Source organism: Parasteatoda tepidariorum, chromosome 2, assembly GCF_043381705.1.
Source record: "Parasteatoda tepidariorum isolate YZ-2023 chromosome 2, CAS_Ptep_4.0, whole genome shotgun sequence".
NCBI classification, from domain to species: Eukaryota; Metazoa; Arthropoda; class Arachnida; order Araneae; family Theridiidae; genus Parasteatoda; species Parasteatoda tepidariorum.
In genome coordinates, this window is record NC_092205.1 from 83,110,981 (window position 1) to 83,135,118 (window position 24,138).

A 24,138-nucleotide genomic window follows, 5' to 3' on the forward strand; every position below is an offset into this window, starting at 1 on the left:
TTGTGATTGGTTGTTAGTTTTTCAGAAAAATCAGTAATTCTGAATTTTTAATCTTCAATTTTTTTAAATTCATAGTTAACATAAGACAATACAAATTTAATAGCTTTTTGTTAAATACACAGAGTAGTTAGTGTCGATTTACAGTATATTGGTGATGTGTGAACACTATGCTGAAAATTTAGTTTATCCAAATACTTGTGAATTTCATTTTGCTGAATACTATATGGTTTTGTTGAATATCTAAATATTCAGCTGTTGAATAATTGCTTCTTGCTTTCAAGATATACATTATTTGTATTCTTAATACAAGTGGAGATAAAAAAATTTTAAAATGATAAGTGTAATAATTATAAATAAATAGAATAAACAATATGAATTATATTTATCATTAGTCATAAATATAACTACTTTTAAATTCAAATTAACATACTGGATAATAAAGATATTTGGTATAACATTAAAAAAAAACTTATACACTTGTATCAGGGTTGGGTTTTTGACGTCAAAAAGTGGTTTTTGACATGACAAGGGTATAATACTGGTTTAAACCGTCAAAAACCCAAGCTTGCCAAAAAAAATATATAAACTTCAAAACTACCAACAGTTGCCATGCATTATATTGAAATTTAATTATACTATAGGTAATCAGCAGGTTTTAAAATATTTTTTAATTANCAGAATTTTTTTTTTGATCCTCTGAAGTCTTCAAGGAGAAAAGGAGTTCCCCAAGTACAATTATTTTAAAATTTTCATTAAACTTAACAGATGTTTGCAAATTAACTATGTTTTACTTTTGTTTACGCAAGATGTTTTTAAAAAAATGTTTCTTGAGGTATTTGTTTTCTCCTTTAGATGATTAAAAAAAGTGAAGAGAGACCTATGTGTTAAATCAATTAATAAATGACGATTTATTAAGATTTTCGAAAAATGAAATTGGCAATTTGTTCAACAATCACACTGGACAAAAAATTTTTGTAATTGATCTTAGTTAACTCGGGTGTGGGAATTCGAAATTAGTTTTGTTCAGAAAGCTACAGATTTTTTAAAAAAAAAATTGTATTTTGGTTCAGTTTATATTTTGTCTGAATGTAAAAGTTTATGAAGAACGTATAAATATATGTACATATATATACTATCCTGGTTAAGAATATATTATTGAATTGCATAAGAAGTGTAGCTTGTAGAGAAATCGATTGCAGATTTGAAATCAGCGACTTGAAAATTCTCATGCAATAACGAAAAATTTATTCTTCCCCAATGTAATTATTACCATTAACTTTTTTTAAAAATTTATCACGCTAGAAATTTGCGTGATTAGTAAAAAGTAGTGATAGACAGGGGTCGCATTCCCCCTAAAATTCATAAAATTCCTAAAAGTATGTGCAAACCCTAAAATTCCTAAAAATCTGATAAAATTTTGTTGGTGTTCCTAAAAAATTAGAGTTGTAGGCTAAATATGAATAAAAAAGCAATAATCTAAAATATAAGAATTTAACTACATTAATTAAAACTGTTTTAATTTTGCCACATGGGAATTCTGATCCTGAGAGAGGTTTTTCGATAAATAAAGCAATGATTAATGTGAGTCACCATGAGAATACTATTATGTCTCTTAGACTAATCAAAGATACCATTTGAAATTATGGAGGAATGTTGAAGATCACCACAACAATATTGAGGGCAGTGAAAGAATCTCACAAATCATATCAAGAATATATTTATTAGAAAAATGATCATGATTAATTTGTTTTTCTCTAACTTCTAATATAAATTGCTGATTTGAATTCTAATAATATCACACAATAGTTTTTCTTGATAAAGTAAGGTAAAGGGTAATAATAAAGTTTTGATTAAGAAGGTAAAAATTAAATAAAAATCCAAGTTGGTGTTAATTNTTTTGTAATTGATCTTAGTTAACTCGGGTGTGGGAATTCGAAATTAGTTTTGTTCAGAAAGCTACAGATTTTTTAAAAAAAAAATTGTATTTTGGTTCAGTTTATATTTTGTCTGAATGTAAAAGTTTATGAAGAACGTATAAATATATGTACATATATATACTATCCTGGTTAAGAATATATTATTGAATTGCATAAGAAGTGTAGCTTGTAGAGAAATCGATTGCAGATTTGAAATCAGCGACTTGAAAATTCTCATGCAATAACGAAAAATTTATTCTTCCCCAATGTAATTATTACCATTAACTTTTTTTAAAAATTTATCACGCTAGAAATTTGCGTGATTAGTAAAAAGTAGTGATAGACAGGGGTCGCATTCCCCCTAAAATTCATAAAATTCCTAAAAGTATGTGCAAACCCTAAAATTCCTAAAAATCTGATAAAATTTTGTTGGTGTTCCTAAAAAATTAGAGTTATAGGCTAAATATAAATAAAAAAGCAATAATCTAAAATATAAGAATTTAACTACATTAATTAAAACTGTTTTAATTTTGCCACATGGGAATTCTGATCCTGAGAGAGGTTTTTCGATAAATAAAGCAATGCTTAATGTGAGTCACCATGAGAATACTATTATGTCTCTTAGACTAATCAAAGATACCATTCGAAATTATGGAGGAGTGTTGAAGATCACCACAACACTATTGAGGGCAGTAAAAGAATCTCACAAATCATATCAAGAATATATTAGAAAAATGATCATGATTAATTTGTTTTTCTCTAACTTCTAATATAAATTGCTGATTTGAAATCTAATAATATCACACAATAGTTTTTCTTAATAAAGTAAGGTAAAGGGTAATAATAAAGTTTTGATTAAGAAGGTAAAAATTAAATAAAAATCCAAGTTGGTGTTAATTTATTTTTTCTCTTGATTTATTCTCACTTTTGCCTGTTCCTGAATTATGCACTTAATTTCTGATAGGTAATATGTAAAGTTGAAATTTCATTTTTACACTTTAGAGATTTCATTCTTGACTTAATAAATTTCAGAGCTTTATTTTATGGCTTGCAATTATTTATGATATGTGTGGATGAATTGTAATAATCTTCTGTTATGTAATAAACTACCGTGTGATCTGTTTTTATCCTAACAAAATCATATATTATCCCTAAAATTTTTTGAAAAAAGTCCAAAAATTACCCTAAAATTTTAAAAAACTTTGCTGCTACCCCTGGATAGATTATCACTACTTTTAAAACCTCACATTTGTTATAGTTCTATTCAAATATCCGAAATAAAGATAAAAGAAAATTATAAATGTGGTGAAACATCAAGATCACTTAAAATCTCAACCCAATAAATTATTCCAATGTATTTTATAAAATTTTTTATTGAATTAAAAAATTACAATCTATTAGAAGTTTTTAGAGAGGAAAAAAAGGAGACTTATGTTTGATTTATTTTAGTTTTGTTAAATTAATTCATAAATATTTTCAACATTATTATGTTCTTTGTGAATGAAAAACTTTAACAAGTTCAACTACACATGAGAAAAGCACTCGAGTTAAACACATAAATGCAATAAAAATAAATTTACAAGCATCGCTTAGAATAAAATAGCTTTCAACATTTATAGCACACTTCAACATTTATTAAAATATTTGAAATTAATGCTTCATTTCAATTATCAACTATAATACGATATTTTATGATTGTAATATGGAGAAAACAGAAGAAAAAATTATATTTGGCACATTCATAAACCATTTTGGTTTAAATTAAAGTTAGCATATGTACAGAAAATCACACAAGCAAAATACATGGGCAATGAAATTGAAACGACACAATAGCAACGTTTAAATAAATAATAAAATTTTTTAGAATGTTAAAATACAATTTTATAGATGTCAAATTTATTTTACCCTAGATAAATAAACTTAAATCAGTGTTAAACAAGTATATTTCCTTCATATATTTCAAATTATTAGCGTATTTAAAGCAATTTAAAAAAATGATCTATAATATCCATTAAAAAATTTAAATTATCGTTTGCACTCTTGTCAGTAGTTAAAGAGTGCTCACCACGAGAAGCCTTGTTGCTTATGTATTTTGTCATTCTACTTTTCTTAGACAGAAAAAAAATATATTTAGAATAGTTATAAAATACAGGAAAAATGAAAAAACACGATGGTATCGACGCGAACATCTGCATGCTATAATTAAACATTCGACGACGATTACAGTAAATCTGGAAAAATAAGCGTACAGCTGTGCTTATCACCTTTGGATAACTCATTTTACTAGTAATGAAGGTAGTGTGAGCTCAACAGGAAAATCTCAAATTCGTAAAATTAGCAGGTGTCGGTAGTCTATTAGACGAATGTTAAGTTATCTAGGGTTAACAGAAGATCAGTTTTTTTTCCTGCCTAGAACGATGCATGGTACCAAAAAAAAAATTATATATATATATATATAGTTTAAAGGATTTTTAAAAAATAAATAATGATCACAAAAAAAGTACCAAGCGGTCGTTTGGTTCTAGGTAGACAAGGTTACAAAAGTCTTAATATAGCTGAAATTTTCCTAGATTTAATAGTTCATAAAGAAATAAATGTCACCTAATTTGATGTTAACTATACAACTGAATGCTAACTGTACATGCTCAAAGTGAAGAAATATTGAAAAGGTACAAGATTGTACCATCCGTTTCTCTCATGTTATTTATATATATATTTTATTTTTGTAAACATAGTTCCAGATTATTTTTGGAAATTATTTAGTATTTATTGAAAGAATTTATTGATTTATAAAGTATGAATAATAAAATCAATCAAAAAACAAATTCAACATACTTAATTGATATAGCTTTTCAATACTTTCTGTCTAACAAATTTAGTAAATTAGTCATAAATTGTAATACAAAATTTTATCTTTTAAAAGAGAATAAATTTATTATTTGATAATTAAAATTGTCAAGAAATATAAAATTAGATTTTGTCGTTAATTGTAAAATGAGGGAAACTGATTACTGTGTCATTGGCGATTTTGAATTGTATTTGTTGATATATGTAGTGCTTGGAAATGAAAATAGCAGTATTTATAATTGGAATAGTTCGTCGCAGAAAACTCGTTTAACAGTTGAACGCACCGTTGTAAAGATAGAGAGAATAATAATAAATAAGTATTGACTATTTAGGGGTTAAAAAATAGCCAAATTACGAATATATAATGGCAATCTTGATTATAAAACTTTTTAAACTTCAAAAATTTGAAATTCTTAATGAGCTATACGAATATTTAAAACATTTTTTTTTCAATTCATTCTTGAAAAAGATAAATATGTAATACATAGATATAGCTTTTTCTTAATATCAATATTTATTTTTAATATAGTACATTTTAAATATATATTTGAGTTACGTGGATGGACGTTTGTCAAAACAACGAGGAATCTTAAATGCACACATTAATTAGACTCTGAAAAACATTAACTATATCATAAGTCTAAGTAAAGTAATTAGCTTTAGCAATATAACAATATGCGTTTGAAAAATATTTGATGTTATTGCCTATATTTTTTAAACACATTTATTCTTATTTACAAAAAGAAAGGTTTGAACCAAAAATAATATCTAATACATATTTGGTTTACGTACATACTTCTACATTATCAAATGCTGCAAATAATAATTAGAATTGTATTTTCTTAGGATTAAAAATGGTGCGGATTAATGTTTCAAGATTAAGTATAAATCTAATCTTGATCTTAACTTTTTGAAATAGATCCCATTTTGGAAAGTAAGGTTGCAGATGAGTTATAAATCGTTGAGCAAAAACCATATTAACTCAGTATTTCGAAAGTGTCCTTTTGTTAAAGTCTCATTTTGGTTTACTATGTGGCCGTTGATTTGGAAATATTTCAAACATACTGTAAAAATATGGTTTTAAAACAATGAATTCAATAGTGACAGCAGAAATATGGATATAACTTCGTTTTAGGGACTAAATTAAAAAATTGCTTAAATTTTTTAAAACATTTTTGTATTTAACTTTTACAATACTAATTATGACTTATCTGATTCGTAATTTTAACGCTTTGTGCTGCGTAAGACAGTACACTAAAGCCAATAAAAGTGATTTAAAAAAAAATCCTGTCAAGAACATTAGTGTTCATTCTAGAATTTTAAAATTTTATAAACTTATTTTACTGGAGTGGCGATACTGTTAATCTAATACGAAGGGAAAAACTTCCCGATGAGTGGTCAAAAACGGGTCCCATGCCCTCAGATTGGCCCCATCCTTATATCATAACTTAAGAACAAAGAAAGTAATATGTGTATTATTTCATAATAATTTTTTTAAATTTTATATGAAATATAGGAATATAATAATTTTCGAACTATTAAAAATATTTTTATACATATTTAAACGTTACTAAATACTAACTAAAGTTTAGTTCTAATTAAATTTTAATTAATTTTGTCTTTGTTTCGATATCAATTATGAAATCTAAGCTTGTAAAATATTTTCTTTTATTTATGGTAGAGGTAATTATTTCTTTAGCCATTTTAAGGACAAAATAGTTCTAAAGGTTAACATTGTTTAGGCATGAAATTGTATAAAAGAATATTAACTTGCAATATTTTAAATGTGAAATAATTCTACAATATTTTGCTGTTTAGTATTCATTTGATAACAGATTTAAATATATTTATGCAGTATAATATTAATATAAATAAAATATATACATGGAATCTGTAAAAAAAAAATCATTTTTATATCATTAAGAGGATAGTCAAAATTATTGTCATTATACAGACAGTAAAGATAAAATAAAAAAACATACAAGTTGAAAGTATTTATCAAATTTGTAACAAATTTTCTTCACAAGGACAAGGTAATAAAAGCAGTTTGGTCACAAGGATAATTGTAATAAACGTTAGGATGAAGTTACTGCAGTTTCTTCCTACATATGTGACAAACCACCACTCAGACCCCATTTCAGCGCCGGAATTTGTGGGCTCGATTCCGGGTAGGATCAAGGTGTTCTAAGATTACAAAATGAGTACTGTTTCCAGATACGATTACTGTGTAAATTAGAAGCAGGATCGGCTCAACTGTCGATCACGTCATTTGACCGTAACAATAATTGTGTAATATTAGCTGAATGAAGCAAAGAGTAATCTTATTAGAAAATGGCTACCCAATAAGGGTAGACATAATTCAATCTGTCTAAAAACTTATGCAAGAATATGAGACTCAAATTTAAACATGTTTTAGAAAGTTTTCGAAAAACATAATTTTTTTTTTTTTTTAAATGTCATTTTTGTGACCATACAGAGTTAAAGAGCAGAGCAAAAAAAAGTTATTTTTTGAATCTTGTTTTAGTTTTAACCTTATAGCGTTTATTTAAAAATATTCTAATCATTGGTGATCAGATAGTAATTTTTAATCAACATGTACAGGAAAATAAAGTTAAAACAACGTGAAAAAAGCACAAAAAATGTCGCATAAACAGACAAGTGAGTCGCTATGACTGTCTGGATAAAGATACTGAACTGTCATTGGAAAAGACTGGGTTCGATCCCCAGTGACTGCCAATCTAGATTCCGATAGATGGATATCAGCTTGTTGTCGGGGAAGTAAAGGCGGCTTGTGCTCTATGAAGACCATATTTTCCACAATAATGCCGTTGGTCACAAAATTGCTCAGCCTTTGTCATCATGACCCTTTGGCCTACACCGGGCTGTTGTTGGAATGCTTTACTTAAAACAAACAAGTGCTTTTTCTCGTATTTTTTTCAGGTTGTTTTACTTTTTTTTATATACAGCACAAAGTTAATACTTCTTTTTTTGGATCTACTTTAACTTTTCATAGTTTTTTTTTTAAAGTTACAAACAAAGTGGTAAAACATAATAATTTTGTGCACCTCATTAAGTTTCTAGTAATAAACTAAAAACAAACTAAAATTGCAAGCTACATTAAATTTGTCACTTTCCGAAGCTTTTTTTTAAGTATGTATGTACACAAGAAGCACTAAACAGTATGACAAATTATTGACGATCTAAGAAATTAAATGAAATTCGTGTGAACATAAAATTATCACTTTGTTACTCATTCTATGAGATCTAAAGAATTGTTTTTATTTTTATTTTCAATGAAAGTAAAAGGAAATTTAAGGTGGCACGTATGTAGCATGTCTATATGCTTGAGTACTTTTTGGGCGTGTGCTTTTTGGCTCTCTACTGGATGCAAAGGGTGGTGGAGGTTTATAAAGCGTTGCATTTTCTTTTCTGTCTCTAAGATGCGCACTATCACGAGTTTTAGCTGTTGTTGGTGGTACTGAATCTTGAACAGTAGCCGTGCCCCTTCGAAATGGATTAAACAAATAATCTGTGGATAGTGGGGGCTTCTCATTTTTCATTATAGCCGGGGCTTTTCCAGGATCTGGTTTTTGTTCTTCTAACTCACCCGCAAACACTACGGGAACTCCACTTCCAATAAAGTCCTTATCTCCTAAGCTCATTTTGCCCTTCCTTTTCTTCCAGTACAAAAAGTAAGCTACTAAAGCCGCTATGACAAGCATTACCGCTATGACTATTGCCGGAACAATGGTAGTAATGTATATGTCGTCGTCGGTAGAAGTCTTCAATGTAGGTTCCAGTTCATCAGGCGATGGTGATGGTGTAGGAGTTGTAGTGGTGATATTTACGAAAGTAGGCGCAACGCCACCTAAGCAAATTCCTGTCGGTTCAGCGTTGGCACTAACAACTCTAAATTCTGGCTCCATGATTTGAATTAAATTCGATGAAAGAGAACCATCAGTATTAATTATGTATTTCACGAGGTGATTAATTTTTTCTAGAGGGCAGTACTCATACCCAAGTGTCTTGTTACTCCAACTATATACCACCGAGCCACGTGTTATGTTTGTAATAGTTATGTACCTAGGGTCTGGATCTCCATAGAGCCTCGCGATTTTAGTGGCAACCAGAGTTTTCTTACTAGTATCAGACTGAAACTCGTCGTAATCGAGATCGAACTGAACACTGAACTCCACAGGCGGTCTTTGACGCATCGGGTAACGAAATACTTGAATGATGAAGTTGTCTGGTACCACGTGGTCATCACTATCGACGGCATTTATTAAGAAATCATGTCGACCAACTTCATTATCTGTAGGCAGACCATAAATTTCTTGACTACGAGAATCAAATTGTAGCCAATATGACTTAGGTGGTTGAATATTATCAGAAGTTAACAAAGTTAAACGTAGATGACGCGTTGGCCCATCTTCAAAATCGTAGAACGTATTTTCTGGTATTTTATATTTAATTATATCACCAACAGTAACGTTAATCTGTTTGATGGCATTTCGTAAGATGGGTGAGAAATTCAAAGGAGGTGGTGGTGTGGTAACAACACCTTCACAAACACCACGATAATTCACATTGATATCCTGAACTCTAAATTCAGGGGACATTATCTTTTTCATCTCTTTCGTAGGATGGTGTTCCGCTGTAGCAATTATATCGTAAATCTTTTTGATTTTTTCCAGCGGGCAGTGATCCGTTGGTAAAGTGTCATTCGTCCACGTGATTTTAACAGGATCCAGCGTAGCATTTACCATGCTTAATTTGGAATTGTCACGGTCCTCAAACATGAGTGCGATTCTATTGAGGATTTCAATCTGCCAGTCTATTCCGACAGGATATTGCCATTTGTTGTAACGGACAGTCATTGTAAATGAATGTGTTAGGGCATCCGCTTGAGGATGTTGCCACACGTGTAATTCCACTCTATCAAACGTGGAGGCGCCCTCACTGTCCATAGCTTCCAGAACAAATTCATGTTTACCAATGTTTTCACTCGTCGGTAAAGCATAAATAACTTGATTTTCTGGATCAAACTGAATCCAAGATCCGGAAGGTAATGAAGTCCTTTCCGATGTCATAAACATCAACTTCAAGTCTCTAGTGTTACCATCTTCCATGTCTATAAATGTATCGATAGGAATGGTATAACTCCAAGCTTTTCCAGCAACCAAAGACAATTTTTTGGTTCTACTATTAACAGTCGGTTTGAAATTGGGCATCTGGGGTATGACTTTCGTTGGCTCAACAGTGGATCGACTTTTTGTTGGTAAAATATCCACTGTAGCGAAATCACTCGTAGGAACATACCATCTCGATAAGATATCCTCAGATGGTGGTCTCGGTCGTTCTCGTGTAATTGATACTGTTCCGTCAACATCATATATTCGAGTCGGTAAGACAGCAGTCGTGGGTCTTTCAGGAAGTAATACCGGAGTAACAACAGGAGTTCCTCCAGATTCTCGCCGACTAGACGGCAAAGGATGATAATGATAAGTAGGCGAGGCATGAATTTCATATGATATAAACATATGTTCTCTTCGTATAGGATCATGTCCGTGATGATGCCTGTGCTTATGGTCATCTGTGCGATCAACGAAACGTGGCGATGACATTGTGGGGACGATTCTTACATCAGGTACAATTTCTCTCGTTTCAGCTTCATCAACTCTCTCTGTAAATGTTGGCCATCGAGTTATGTGCATTTTAGGTACGGGGGTTGCATTAAATGGAGTAACATTTCGTTTTTCTCGGACATTTTGAATTACTTTACTCGTACCCGATACTTGCCAACCAACGATCAGGTATCCAATCGTATCAGACAATTCTCCATTGGAAGCTGACTTTTCAAGATTATCCAAAATTGGTTCAGATTCGGAAGATACTTCTCCCCCACATCCAACTTTAAACTGTATTTGAGTTCCTTCGTAATTTCTTTGTAGAGCGTTACCAGGACCAGCTCTAATAGCACCAGGATCGAATGCACTTTCATCGCGATGCAAAGAGGACAATTTTAGTCTTGGTTCTGAAGCACCGAGGAATTTCGAAACAGAGCTCAATATATTAAATTTTTCGGGCGGCTTCAGATCAGACAAAGTCGCATCGAAAACCACGCTTACGATCGTTTCGTCTTTTCCAAAAGGACAATAGTCAGTTATAGGTGCATCTTCTGTTATTTCTATGGAAAACACATCTTTAGCAGAAGAATCATGAGCTATAAGAGGAATAAAAAAATTATGTACCTTATTTTACGCAATAAAAAAATAGCAACATAAATTTATGTACAATGTGTTTGTGTTGGTTACACTGAATTCAGACAAATCTTAAACTAGTTAATTTTGTATCACTACAATTTATTTCTTTTTATTTTGTATCACTACAATTTATTTTATTTTATTTTATAAAAGTCGTTGAACAGCTGACCCAGTTTTGAATTACGACTACTTAGATAGGGACAGATTTACTCCGTGGGGGAACGCCCGCATGGCTGTAAGGCCTGACGCCGGCAAGATTACGACTACTGATGTTCAACTATGTAACCTGGTAGTTTTGAGCGCAATCCAGAAGACAAGGAAACTCCTGGATTAAATATTGGGATAAAATTGCCCCTTCTCGGAGGATGGAACTAAAACGCATATGCGTAACATGGAGAGGAAAACCAAGAAAACCTACCATGGTTAGCCTGATGGCAAATGGATTCTAACTCATAATTTGTCTTTCACTGATGATATTTCATGTCAGCACTGTGGTCGGTGCGAGCCGTGTGCGGAATTTATTTCGATGAGCCATCGCTTGGATTCGAACCCGGATCACCCCATTGGGAGGGGAGTGCTCTAATCCCTGAGCCACCACGGCTCACTACAGTTTATTAACCCTTTTGCGGCTGGGAGATAATAGGGCCGGGATAGCCTGGTTAGTAGGGCAGTGGGCCCATGTCCAAGAAGTTGTGGGTTCGATCCCCGCTGGCTGAAGACTTCCCGTGTAGTAAACGGTGACTGATGCATGTTAAATCTATCGAGTCACAAAGTTCTCCATGTTGCTATAACAAATCATACCTCTGGGGTGCTGATCCAGGGATTTCTTTGTCTTCTGAATTGGTTTAAAATTACAAGGCTACGGAGTTGAACTTTAGTAGTCGTAAACCCGAAATTGGGTCGGCTGTTCAACGACGGATATAAAAAATTAAAAAAAAAAGAAAAACCACAGATAATGTAAAACTATTTGCTTCTAAAAGGTGCGCTGTTTTTCTAGCAGCCACCAAATTCTTTAATTTTGGCAAACTAATCTAACTTCAAATACAATATTTTATCTATTTTGCTTACATTATTTGAAATTTTGGAGAGTGATGTTAATGACCTTCAAATTTGCTAAAACTTTAATATGGCAATAAGGCGAACTAAATTAACGCACTTCTCAACTATATTATGGTTCCACTTGAACCATCAACTTATTAAAACCACAGCAAATTTGCGCAGTTTTATGATTCAAATTACAGATAATTTGATAAATTCTGAATATTAACATTAAAAAAAAATCTCAACCAATTGTTTGTTTCAACTATGTTAATAAGGAATAATATTCAAAATTTTTTCTTAAAAACAAATTTTTAAACTTTTTAGTTGGAATTTTAAAAGCCTCATAATTACTATTTTTATTTAAAAACTACGACAGTTTATTTGCGAGAAATTGCAGGTAGTGAGATTTTCTCAAAAAAGTATTTTCTCAAAATAAACACACTTTTTTCTAGCCAGATTTGGATTCTAGACCCTCAAATTACAAGAAACATATGCAATCTGGAAAATATGGTCCCAATAGTTTAAACAGGAAAGCGATCAAGGAAGATGCATCTTAAAACTTTAATTCTCAAAAACATTGATATACTCTTTGATTTATACCTTTGTGATTTCGCCATTTAAAATGATTAGATAAAATAGGTATAAAAATTTATAAATTTTACATTTCAGCATTTTTTCGACAATCAGCAAATTAAATAATAAAAATTATAAATAACTATAAAACTATAAAAATAATTAATAGTTTTAAAAATAATAAGAAAAATAAATTTTTACATTTATATTTTTATAATTTTAATTATTATTATTTTTGGATAATTATTTTTAATAAACAAGTTTATTTTTATTAAAATTATTTTTGGATAAACAAGTTTTATAATTGTGTGTAAATTTCTTTTAATTCACTTGATTAGTATCGAAGATATGGCGAAAAAACGATAAGTGAAATTAACTTTGCACTGTAGCAGCAGAAACTTCTGGAGTCAGCCTTGACCCGCAATAGGCTGTAGAGCAACAAAAGAAGACGATGAAATTAACTTTAAGAGACAGAAACTGTCGATCGCTCTCTTGCCTGATCTATTAAGACCATTTTTTCTCGGTTGTGGCCGTATCCTATGTTTTGAACGTCGGAAATCCAAATCCGTAACGAAATGAAAGGAATGTTTTATCAGAGAAAATACGTTGTTGTGTGTGATTTCGTATCTTAAAATATCGCCTGCATTAAAACAGCATAATTAGCATATTTAAAGTTGGGTCTAAAAACCATTTAATATTCAGCAATAGCTCGTGAAGATATGATTATTAGATCAAAAGTTATACTAAATGTTTAACTTTTGCGCATTTTTTAAAAAATAATTAACAATGATTAAAAAAATATACATTCAAATATAACACATGGTACATTTTTATTACGTTACATGCATACTTACTTAAAGCTTTCACGCATACGTAGAGCTGCCCAACATCGGATGAACTCGGCACTCCCTTAAAAGTATGATGTTTCTGATCAAACTCTAACCAACTTGGTAAGCCACTCTCGCCCGCTTCAGTTACCTGTTGCACAAAAATGTAAGCATAAAAATGTTGCGTATGGAATGTGATATTCAATTTTAAATGATCTTATATGTATACAGTTATTAAATGATGAGGCAGAGCCTATTTCACACTACTTGTTTACGGAAACTCGTAACTATTGTTTACGAACGTTTAGATCAGTGATTCTCAACCTTTTTTTGTGTGGCGGTACACCATCAACGATTTCAAAATTTGACGGCTCAAAATGAAAAAAATTAGTTTAGAAGTTGTTTACTTACCAATAATACACTGTCTTAAATAGTTTGTGATAATAATTTTCAATGTGAAATAAAATAATATGTACTACAAAAGCACGTTTATTAAGGAATTAATTATTTCTTTCTACTAATTTTTTTATTAGTTAGTAACAGTTATTTATTTTTTTGCCAGTTATTAATTGTTAGTTTGTTTTATATAGTTATTATTTGTTGGTTTTTTACACTAATTCTTATTTTTTGTGATTTCTTGTTAACTAGTGTTTTTGCTAAATATTAATTGTTAGCTTATTTTTTGTTAGTTATCCTTTGTTAATTTGTTTTTATAACTATTTATTGCACAGCTTACTTTAATGATTAGCTTTTATTTCAATTTGAAAGTTAATATTTAGCTTGCTTTCCTTTGTTAATTAATAAATTTAATAGCCATTAAATTTCCTACTTATAATTTCAACACTTTTTAAAATTGTCAAAGACAATTTAAACACTTCCTTCTTATTCTAACTTATTTTAAGATTGTCTGAGACAAGACGATCAATGACAAAGATGTTCGCGCGGTTAAAGCGTGGAAAAATTATAAAAAAGTATCAATATATATATGCACTTTTTTTAAATTTAAACTTTACTCGTAATAAAAAAAAGCATTATAATTTTTATTGTATCATTTCCAATATTTGGCAGCACATTTTAAGAATTTGGGGCGGCACACAAAAGTGCTGCGGCACAGTGGTTGAGAATCACTGGTTTAGACATTCGTTTCATTGTGATACTAGTTCAACAATACCATACTCGTAAAAAAAAAATTAGTTGTAGTTTAGGCCATAGTGCCGTACATGCACACCTTGACTTCATTTTTCATTTCAAACCGATGTCTCATTATTATTATCTATTCATTTATTTTTGTTTTTGCTCTACAAAGACGTGGAAGTCACACGGAGACAGATCTGGACTATAAGGTGGGTTATTCAAGATTTCCTACTGGAATTTTTGCAGAGGTTTTATAATTGCTCTTGACTGTGTATGATCAATTTTTGTCATTTCAAGACGAGAACTCCACGAGAAAGTTTAACAGAAACATATAAATTAGCCTTTTTGACTTTTAACGTTTCCAAATAGAATAGTATGAAGCTATGGAGTGCATATAACCCATAAATCAATGGTCATTGATTTTAGCTCCATAGCTTCAGGAAATCTACAGTGGTCCTTTGTCATTGATCCCTCTATTATGGGTTGCTTTCAGAAACGGAATTAATGGACAGACAGTTGCTCGGTTATCATTCTTCTTATGATTAGTACAGCTACCCACCAGGAGAAAATATTGCGAAAACTTTTCGTCACACCAGCAACATTTCCGGCCGCAATCCATTTTTTGAAATTGAGTTGATTCGGATTAATGGACATGTTGTTTAATGACAACAGATATTAATTATGAAATAAGTGTAAAAAATTAAAATCAATTATTTCATTACGTTAAATTATAATCATAAATTATAAATTAGTTTCTTATCGAAAGAGATAAGATCCTTTTTATTATTTTTCTATGAAAAGAAATTTAGCAAAAAAGAAATGGAAATTAAGTCACAACTATTGAAATTTTTCCTTTTCATGATATCTTTACTCATCATTCAAAGCTTTTAACACAACACGTATCCCAACATTTTCTGCTAAGGGCCTCTAACTCTCAAATGATATTTCGTCCTATACCTATCAAAAAGATTATTCTATGAATTACCGATTTACCGGAAATACGGAAATTCTGGTCTTAAAAATCACTGTTCTTCTTATTACCATACATTTTGTACGGATACAAAACGGAAAAGTAAATTTTACCGGATAAAAGGTTTTCATGCCGTGTTCAAAGGTATCATGATAAAATTACCAAATTTTATCGCACATTATAAAAACCGTATTTTATTGTTAATTTTACCGTAAACATTACCAAAGACCTTCGATAAAAATTACCATTATCTTTTGGTGTTGTCATAGAACCAGAAAGACGGCAAATTTTACCATATTCTGCAAATTGTGACCATATTTCTTTTTAGTGTAACAATATATTTTTGGATTTCGCAAGTACAGAAACTATAGATGACATTCTGTACATAAATGTTAATAAAATTCCTGTAGTTCATTGAAATATTTTACAAACATGCAATTTAATATATTTACCTCCAATTTTTCTATAGCACCTTTGAAAGCGTTTTTCGGTATTTCGAGAGTAAAGATGCGTCCCGCATAGGCACGAGTGTCCGAGATGCCTTGGTCCCTCTGTATACCAATCGTCAGCGTGACAAGGCAAGCTAAGAAGTAAATCTCAAAAAGGGGCAAGAGCCCCACCACCCTCTTCGTCATCTTTCCACGTTACGCCACTGCATCAGGACCTGGAAGTAAATACATAGACTTAGATACACTACTTCCTATGCACTGCATTGCATTATTAGATTAATAATATTGACAGTTACTAAATGATATAAGTTAGTTTGAAACGAACTTCGGTGCATCGTGGCAATAATGATTGTTAGTATAACGTGATTTACAAACTTATCTTAGAGCACAGATTTTGATCGACTCCAAAAATCAATATACAACTCAATTCAACGTTCAAACACATGAATGAGGTAAATTTACATGGATATTACAGTGCTAATATGAAACATCTCGTACGTGATTGTACTTATAACCTATNACGATAAGTACTTCGACTATAAGAAATTTTGTACAGTAAAAAATTCCTAATTAACGATAACATTAGATAGAATGCATGGTGATAATAGTATAATACCGTTAATATAACGATGCGAGGAAATCAAACATTTTCAAATATTTTATGAAATGCTTAATTTTTTATGTTTTATGCGTAAATGCTTCCATGAAGTTTGATTCATAAATATATTTTACTCACAGACCAAAAAAATTACTTTTGCAATAAAGGTTGCTAAATCTAAGAAATCAGAGTTCAGAAACATATAGTTATTACTAATTTTAAATTAAAAAATTTATTAAGGTTAAATACATATTTTATGTAGTAATTTCATTAACTTATAAAAAAAAAGTTACGAAGTCAATTTATAGATATCAGGAAAGAATATAAGACAAGAATAACAAGTACTAATTACAAAAATAACGCCAACGCTATATCAAACTCAATCTAATCCACCTTGTTGCAATCGATTACACGAAAACAATGTATACTGACAACAAACACTCCCTTCTACATCAACGTAGATTCAAAAAGCTGATGGTAATTGACAAGATACGAAACATATTGAATAAGACAAGTACGGAATGTGCAAGCCTTTCACGCGAAAGAGATTGAGTTACCAAAACCACGCCTTTGGCTTCAATTTTACCAGAGTAGAACCAGCTGCACTTCCTTGAAGAACTTCAAGCATTTAACCAGGGCGTATCATAAGTATATATTATTTTACGTATTTGAGTGTTTGTTTCGTTTCGGAATGTCATTTTCATTATTGAAATGATTGGATGCTTACAACCTACAAGTGCTCATGAATGAGAAATTGGAAAAGTGGCCACTGCGTTTGAGATGTTTTTCAAGGATTGTTTGTATTAGCATACCGATTCCCGAATTTGTTTTCGAGTGTTGCGTCCTAGTTGATGTGTAACTACAGTATTTAAGACGGAAGAAAAAAGTGAAGGGGGAAAAAAATTGAAATTAGCTTCACTAATTCGAATATTCGAAGTTATTTTTCAAATGCCTAACTCCCACAGCAAAATAGGATAGATAGCTAACTACTACGTGTTTTATTTTAATTGTTTTAACATGTTTTATAATTGTATTGACCATAAGTATGAAAAATGTAAACAAAGCGGAAAAAAATTAAATAATCTCAGAGGATTAATTAAAATTAGGATGAGGAGAGGATTAGAATTAGGAGAGGATCAGGATTAGGAGAGGAGAGGATTAATTAAAATTAGGATTAGGAGAGGATTAATTAAAATAAAAAATATCAATACGAAAATAGTTCAAAAAATAAAAATATAATAAGTTTGAAAACTAATTGGTAATGTCTTTAAAAAAATAATTTAATAAACTAAAAATAAATTAATTTCAAAAAGACTTTGGTAAAATATCAGAAAGTAGATTTAACAGATATAGCCATGTGACCTGTTTGAGAAAGAGGTTACTTTTTCCTTGGTTAATTAGTTTTATTTTTAGTTATATCCTTTTTACAATTTTTTTTTTAAAACGTTATTCTTAATGCTTGTTAAACAAAGCCAGAAATATGAGAATAAAAGAAATAAAAAATTCATTATTTTTCTTTAGTCAATTAATCAATTTCTCAGTAAAAAACAGATTTTTCTTTAACCTACTTGTTTGATTATCATCAGTAGTAAACAATTAATAAAAATATCCATGAAGGGAATACCGGCCCTGTACTTAATGTAGAAAATACCGAGCAAAGGCCAGTATTATTATTTTTTTTAAAAACCCATCAATATAGAAAGAATATACCTGCTAATTATCTTTTACCTTAAGAAGCACCAGTTTAAGGAATTGCCCACAGATCCTAGTAAATCCGGTAATTATTAATAATACTCAACGATAACTAAAAATTACTAATGCCTTTCTTATTAATGAAAATAAAATATGAATCTACCTGCTTCACCGAGAAATTACTTTCAATTAATATTAACAAATAATGTTCATAAAAATTAAAAGCATAAAATTATCATATTAGATAATTTTGCTGAATTTTAGTGCCTTTTCGCATTCTATCTCTATGTGAGAAATGTTTATTTGAAACTTTGCCGGTCGATTTTTCGACAGTTCTAAGTTAAATTTCACATTACGCTGATAATGGTAACATCATGCTTTTATTATACGAATAGCTATTTAATTTTTTTTATCCTTATCTTATTTTCGTCAGAAAGTTTGTGCAAAAATATTATAATGAAATATATATTTTTAAATTTAGAAATGCCTTTAGAAATTTTTATATAATATATAAAGAACATTATACTGCATGAAAAAAAAAATAACTACTTCATTTGATTTTTTAAACATCTTCGCATAAGTTAACACATAACTCCATCCCCTGTTCGATTCGTTCATCATCCCCACAATTATTGCAATCATATTTCGTTTCTTGACACAGATTGCTATATCTTAATTAAAAAGCCTTTATTGAAAGATTGCATAATATTTTTCTTTATAACACAAATTTTGTTTAACTTATTAAGTTCCCGTTTCTACCAAGCTAAGATTTAAATCAAATTATTTTGGTCGGTTACCATCGCAACGAACATCTAGAATTTTGTTTCTTTAATTCCTGCATAAGTTTTGATTACTAAAAAAACACGTTAAGTATTTTCGTTCTTAATATTTATTAATGTACAAAAACCTAATTATGGTTTACAATTTTATACTCATTGTTTTAGTTGAATATATTGACTTTTATTTAAAGCTTAGTAAAAAATTTTAAACGACTATTACTACAAATAAATAAACTTATGAATGAATAATAAATAAATACATAAATAAATAAAAGATTCATGCTAGTATAAGAAAAATTTTCATTCTCGCATTTTCACATTGTATTCACTTATATTCGGCTATCAGTCACAGAAATTGTGAGATATATGTTTAATTATTGTTGTATAACTTAAAACAAAGAGTACACGCAAGGAATGATTTCTAAAACTTTTTTTGCCAATAAACTCTTCAACTCGAAAAAAAAGAAGAAAAGAGTCGGTATCTTCTCTGATTCAGAATCACTTGCTTGCTTACTCATAAAATTTGAAAATAAAAACTATTGCCCAAAGAAAAATCTGAGTAATTACAGCGTAAAACCTTGTAAAATATTAATTTTTTCTTCAGATAAGAAGGAAAAAAAATACACAATCTACTCACGATTTTACATCTTCTATGTGGATATCATTTGGGACAATAAAAGAAATACTTCTGGAACTATCTTCATTGTTCTCAGAAATTCGCCAATAAGTTGATGCAAGGGCAGTTGAAGTAGTTAAGACGGACAGGCTTGGCGTTTACAGGCGTTTTGAATCAAGTTGAAATGACGAGAGATCAAAGGTTAAGTTACATCGTGTTTCGTAATTTATTTTTATTTTACTTTTGCCTGCAGCGGCTGGTACAGATGAAAAATGTTTCTCACTAATAAACTGAAGTGAATGAGTTTCTTTGTGGAATATTAACTTGCTCTGATTTTTTGTTTTTTTTTCAAACGTACAATGTTACGAATGAGAATGAATTCCTTTTGCATATTCTAAATATAATCAGACGAACCTACAGAATTTTTAATATGTGAATAATTACGAATTGTATATAGATTGTTGAAAAAAATAAGAATAAAATAAAGGGATTAATATTCCAGTTGGTGCGTTTGCATTTTAATTCTTCTATTATTTTATAATAATGACAATTTATCGTAATGTTCTATACTATGTAAGAAAATTTCGTTTCGTCTTGCATTATTTTCGGCAACTTTCCGAAAATTCACGGATTTCTATCAGATTCTTAAGAAAATAATAAGTTTCCTTGCGAAGTAACTCCTGAATTCAAAGATTTAGTGTTTTTTTTTATGGTACGTATTTAGAATTTTTATATAATAATAACTTTAATTTAGATTACATTTTCACACATCAAACCACGGATATCAATATAATTTTTTTTTCGTATTTACTCATCTAAATTTTAGGGTATAGCTACCAGAGGCCATTTACATTGTAGCTGATTCATTAATTTGATTCATTAAATTGATTCATTAATTGAGGGGCCTTAGCTGTCATTCTCACAACTTGCCGATTGAAAATTCGACTCCCAACGCGGACACCATTTCATCCATTCTTTATATACATCAGGAGTTTTTACCCTATACGCCCCTCAACTGGTGAAATTGGATTACAGCAACTAATTTATGCAAACATGGATTGTAGCACCACAATTCTATTCATCACCATCTGACTCTTTGGATGGTAAACTGTAATATTATTCATCTCTTACGCTAGATAGCGCAATCAAAACTACTAGCTAAACCATATTACCTGGTTACTACGACGCTTTTCGTAATGTTTCTCCTAGCCCAACGATACCTCAGCGCCATCTTGCGACACTTATAAGGAAACGATTAGTTGATACTGTAAATTTCATTGGCTGACACTTTATACGGTTTATAACGTGATGTTTCTGTCATATTTTTATTAACATTTGTACAATTATAATAAGAATAAAAATTATATATATAGCATGGACGATGTGTACATGTACATAGCTTTTAAGTTCTGTTTGTTTTTCTTGCTTCATTTTAATAAAAAATATTGAATAAGGACAGGATTTCGTGAATTTATGTTAGTTTTTAAAAAAAGATTTTTTTTTCATTTGTGTAGAAACAGAATTTTCTAAAAAGTTTCAGATCCTATATTTTAAAATTATACGTAAAAATACAACGGTGAATATTTTCATTTATTCCTGTTTATTTCATTTTATCATATGAATTCTATCATAAACAGAGAAAAGAAAAATTTATTTAGTTCGAAAGGAAAAATGGTGTATGTCATCCATATAAATATATATTTTATTCAACATTCAAATAAATATAACAATGGTGAGAAATTAAAATAAATCATAAATTACTTGTGATGTTGTCTTTATTATTTATTTTAAAGAATTATCATCTATTTTATAGAACTAAAATTTAAAAAAAAATCGACAAAATATTAAAAAGAACTTGATAAATTTAATTAAAAAAACTTAAAAAAACGATTAACTCATCAATTTAATTAATAATTAAGCTCTTTATTGTAGTGTGGCGCTGAAACCGTTTGGGAGAGAATTTTTCCATTTTGGCATGCTTTGAATAAAAATGCATTGTATTTTAATTTGCTCTAGAATTAGCAGGAACTCTTCATATTCATTTTGAAAATATTGAGAATAAGTAAAAAATAAAATACTTTTTATTTAAAAATTAAGATTTTCCTTCCTTAATAAAGTTCTAAAAAAATATTCACAGCAAAATTTTTTCTCTTTCCCTCCTTTTATTTAATTTCTTAATCCTGTTTTTAGCTTAGAATTTAAATATTTATTTGTTATCTAGCTCACAAAGCTCTTAAAACTGTTCAGTTAGACATTAATAGTTTAATAATTTTAATGACTAAAAGTTTAATTTAATTTCTGGATGACTTAAAAAGATATACGTCATAATCAGCGGTAGCTCTTAAAAGAAACCAAAATAAATTATTGCCTTTCAGGAGCAACCACAAAACAGTTTGTTTGATAATAAAAGAACCAATTTCATTCAAGTAAAAATAAATTACTTTAATATATTTAATTAATTACGTCAGAGTAACGATATCCAAAAAAGCCGCCTTTCTTTAGCCGCTCTGTTCAAAAAGTGTAAACTAAATTAATTAACAACATTATAAACGAGGCTTCGTTTTCTCAGCTGCATAATTACCCAAAATTATGCCAAGTTTCTCAAAACATTTATTTAAATTAATTTGGCGTCTTTACATAAACAATTATTAATATCTCCCCTTGACAGGCAACACTTTATAAAATAAACAAAGATATTTTCTTATTTGCGTGCCTTAAAATATTTCTGATAGTTTAACACAAGTTATTAATTACAGTAAGCATTATTCAAAACATAAACCAACAAGAAATTGCGGTATGTTATGTTTTCATAAGGAATATGGTATAAATATTCATAAATGTAGTATGTAATATAATAGAAAAATGAAAATAAACAAAGAAAAGTCAATAACAATTCCTTAAGGGCTGATCATAGAAACGTAAAATTATATTACAATTGAAAAAGTTTTTTAAAATGCTCCAGAAATGTTTTTTCTACTCAATAAAACGAAAAGTATTTGATGTATTTTAATCACAAGTAAATTCCTATAATTTACATTATATGAATATCTATCTAGTATAAACATATATATCTAGTATATACAGTGGTGTATAATTAATTAATGAAACACTTAATTAATAAACACTGTAAAAATATTATACAGTGGTGTATTAATTAGATATCGAACCTATCTCATGAAGAGTTAAGATTAAATAAAAATAAATAAATGAATTGCAATCAATCTAATTTTTTTGATAAATATCAAAGTAGTTTTGATTTATGTTTGGAGAAGGTTTATCTCCTTCTGACATACAGTCCGAATTCTATTTAACGAACTTCCATTTTGCGATTTTTTTCGATTAACCAAGAAAATTTTGGAAATTTCTTCGTAAAATAACTTCTAAATAGTGAAGNTTTTAGCGATCCATTCAACTCGAAAAAAAAGAAGAAAAGAGTCGGTATCTTCTCTGATTCAGAATCACTTGCTTGCTTACTCATAAAATTTGAAAATAAAAACTATTGCCCAAAGAAAAATCTGAGTAATTACAGCGTAAAACCTTGTAAAATATTAATTTTTTCTTCGGATAAGAAGGAAAAAAAATACACAATCTACTCACGATTTTACATCTTCTATGTGGATATCATTTGGGACAATAAAAGAAATACTTCTGGAACTATCTTCATTGTTCTCAGAAATTCGCCAATAAGTTGATGCAAGGGCAGTTGAAGTAGTTAAGACGGACAGGCTTGGCGTTTACAGGCGTTTTGAATCAAGTTGAAATGACGAGAGATCAAAGGTTAAGTTACATCGTGTTTCGTAATTTATTTTTATTTTGCTTTTTGCCTGCAGCGGCTGGTACAGATGAAAAATGTTTCTCACTAATAAACTGAAGTGAATGAGTTTCTTTGTGGAATATTAACTTGCTCTGATTTTTTGTTTTTTTTTAAAACGTACAATGTTACGAATGAGAATGAATTCCTTTTGCATATTCTAAATATAATCAGACGAACCTACAGAATTTTTAATATGTGAATAATTACGAATTGTATATAGATTGTTGAAAAAAATAAGAATAAAATAAAGGGATTAATATTCCAGTTGGTGCGTTTGCATTTTAATTCTTCTATTATTTTATAATAATGATAATTTATCGTAATGTTCTATACTATGTAAGAAAATTTCGTTATGTCATGCATTATTTTTGGCAACTTTCCGGAAATTCACGGATTTCTATCAGATTCTTAAGAAAATAATAAGTTTCTTTGCGAAGTAACTCCTGAATTCAAAGATTTAGTGTTTTTTTCTGTGGTAGTATTTAGAATTTTTATATAATAATTACTTGAATATATTCTAATATATTTTTATATAATAATTACTTGATTTATATTACATTTTCACACATTAAGCCACGGATATCAATATAATTTTTTTTCGTATTTACTCATCTAAAAT

General features: G+C 29.6%; 1 protein-coding gene across 5 annotated transcripts in view; it reads right to left on the minus strand.

Moving 5' to 3' along the window:
- Positions 1 to 8,038: 8,038 nt before the first annotated feature.
- The window catches only part of LOC107438770 (dystroglycan 1), a 54,955-nt gene continuing 38,855 nt past the window's right edge, over positions 8,039 to 24,138 (minus strand). For 4 of the 5 annotated variants that reach the window (XM_043044765.2, XM_043044769.2, XM_071177831.1 and 1 more), the window contains exons 2-4: positions 16,024 to 16,235; positions 13,495 to 13,618; positions 8,039 to 10,986 (exon numbers count right to left, since the gene is read on the minus strand). In XM_043044765.2, the coding sequence (XP_042900699.1) occupies positions 8,075 to 10,986; positions 13,495 to 13,618; positions 16,024 to 16,206 (3,219 nt within the window). In that variant the 5' untranslated portion in view covers positions 16,207 to 16,235 and the 3' untranslated portion in view covers positions 8,039 to 8,074. Of the gene's footprint in view, positions 10,987 to 13,494; positions 13,619 to 16,023; positions 16,236 to 19,726; positions 19,979 to 24,138 lie in introns of those variants that run through there. The other variant, XM_043044766.2, reaches the window with a different exon arrangement.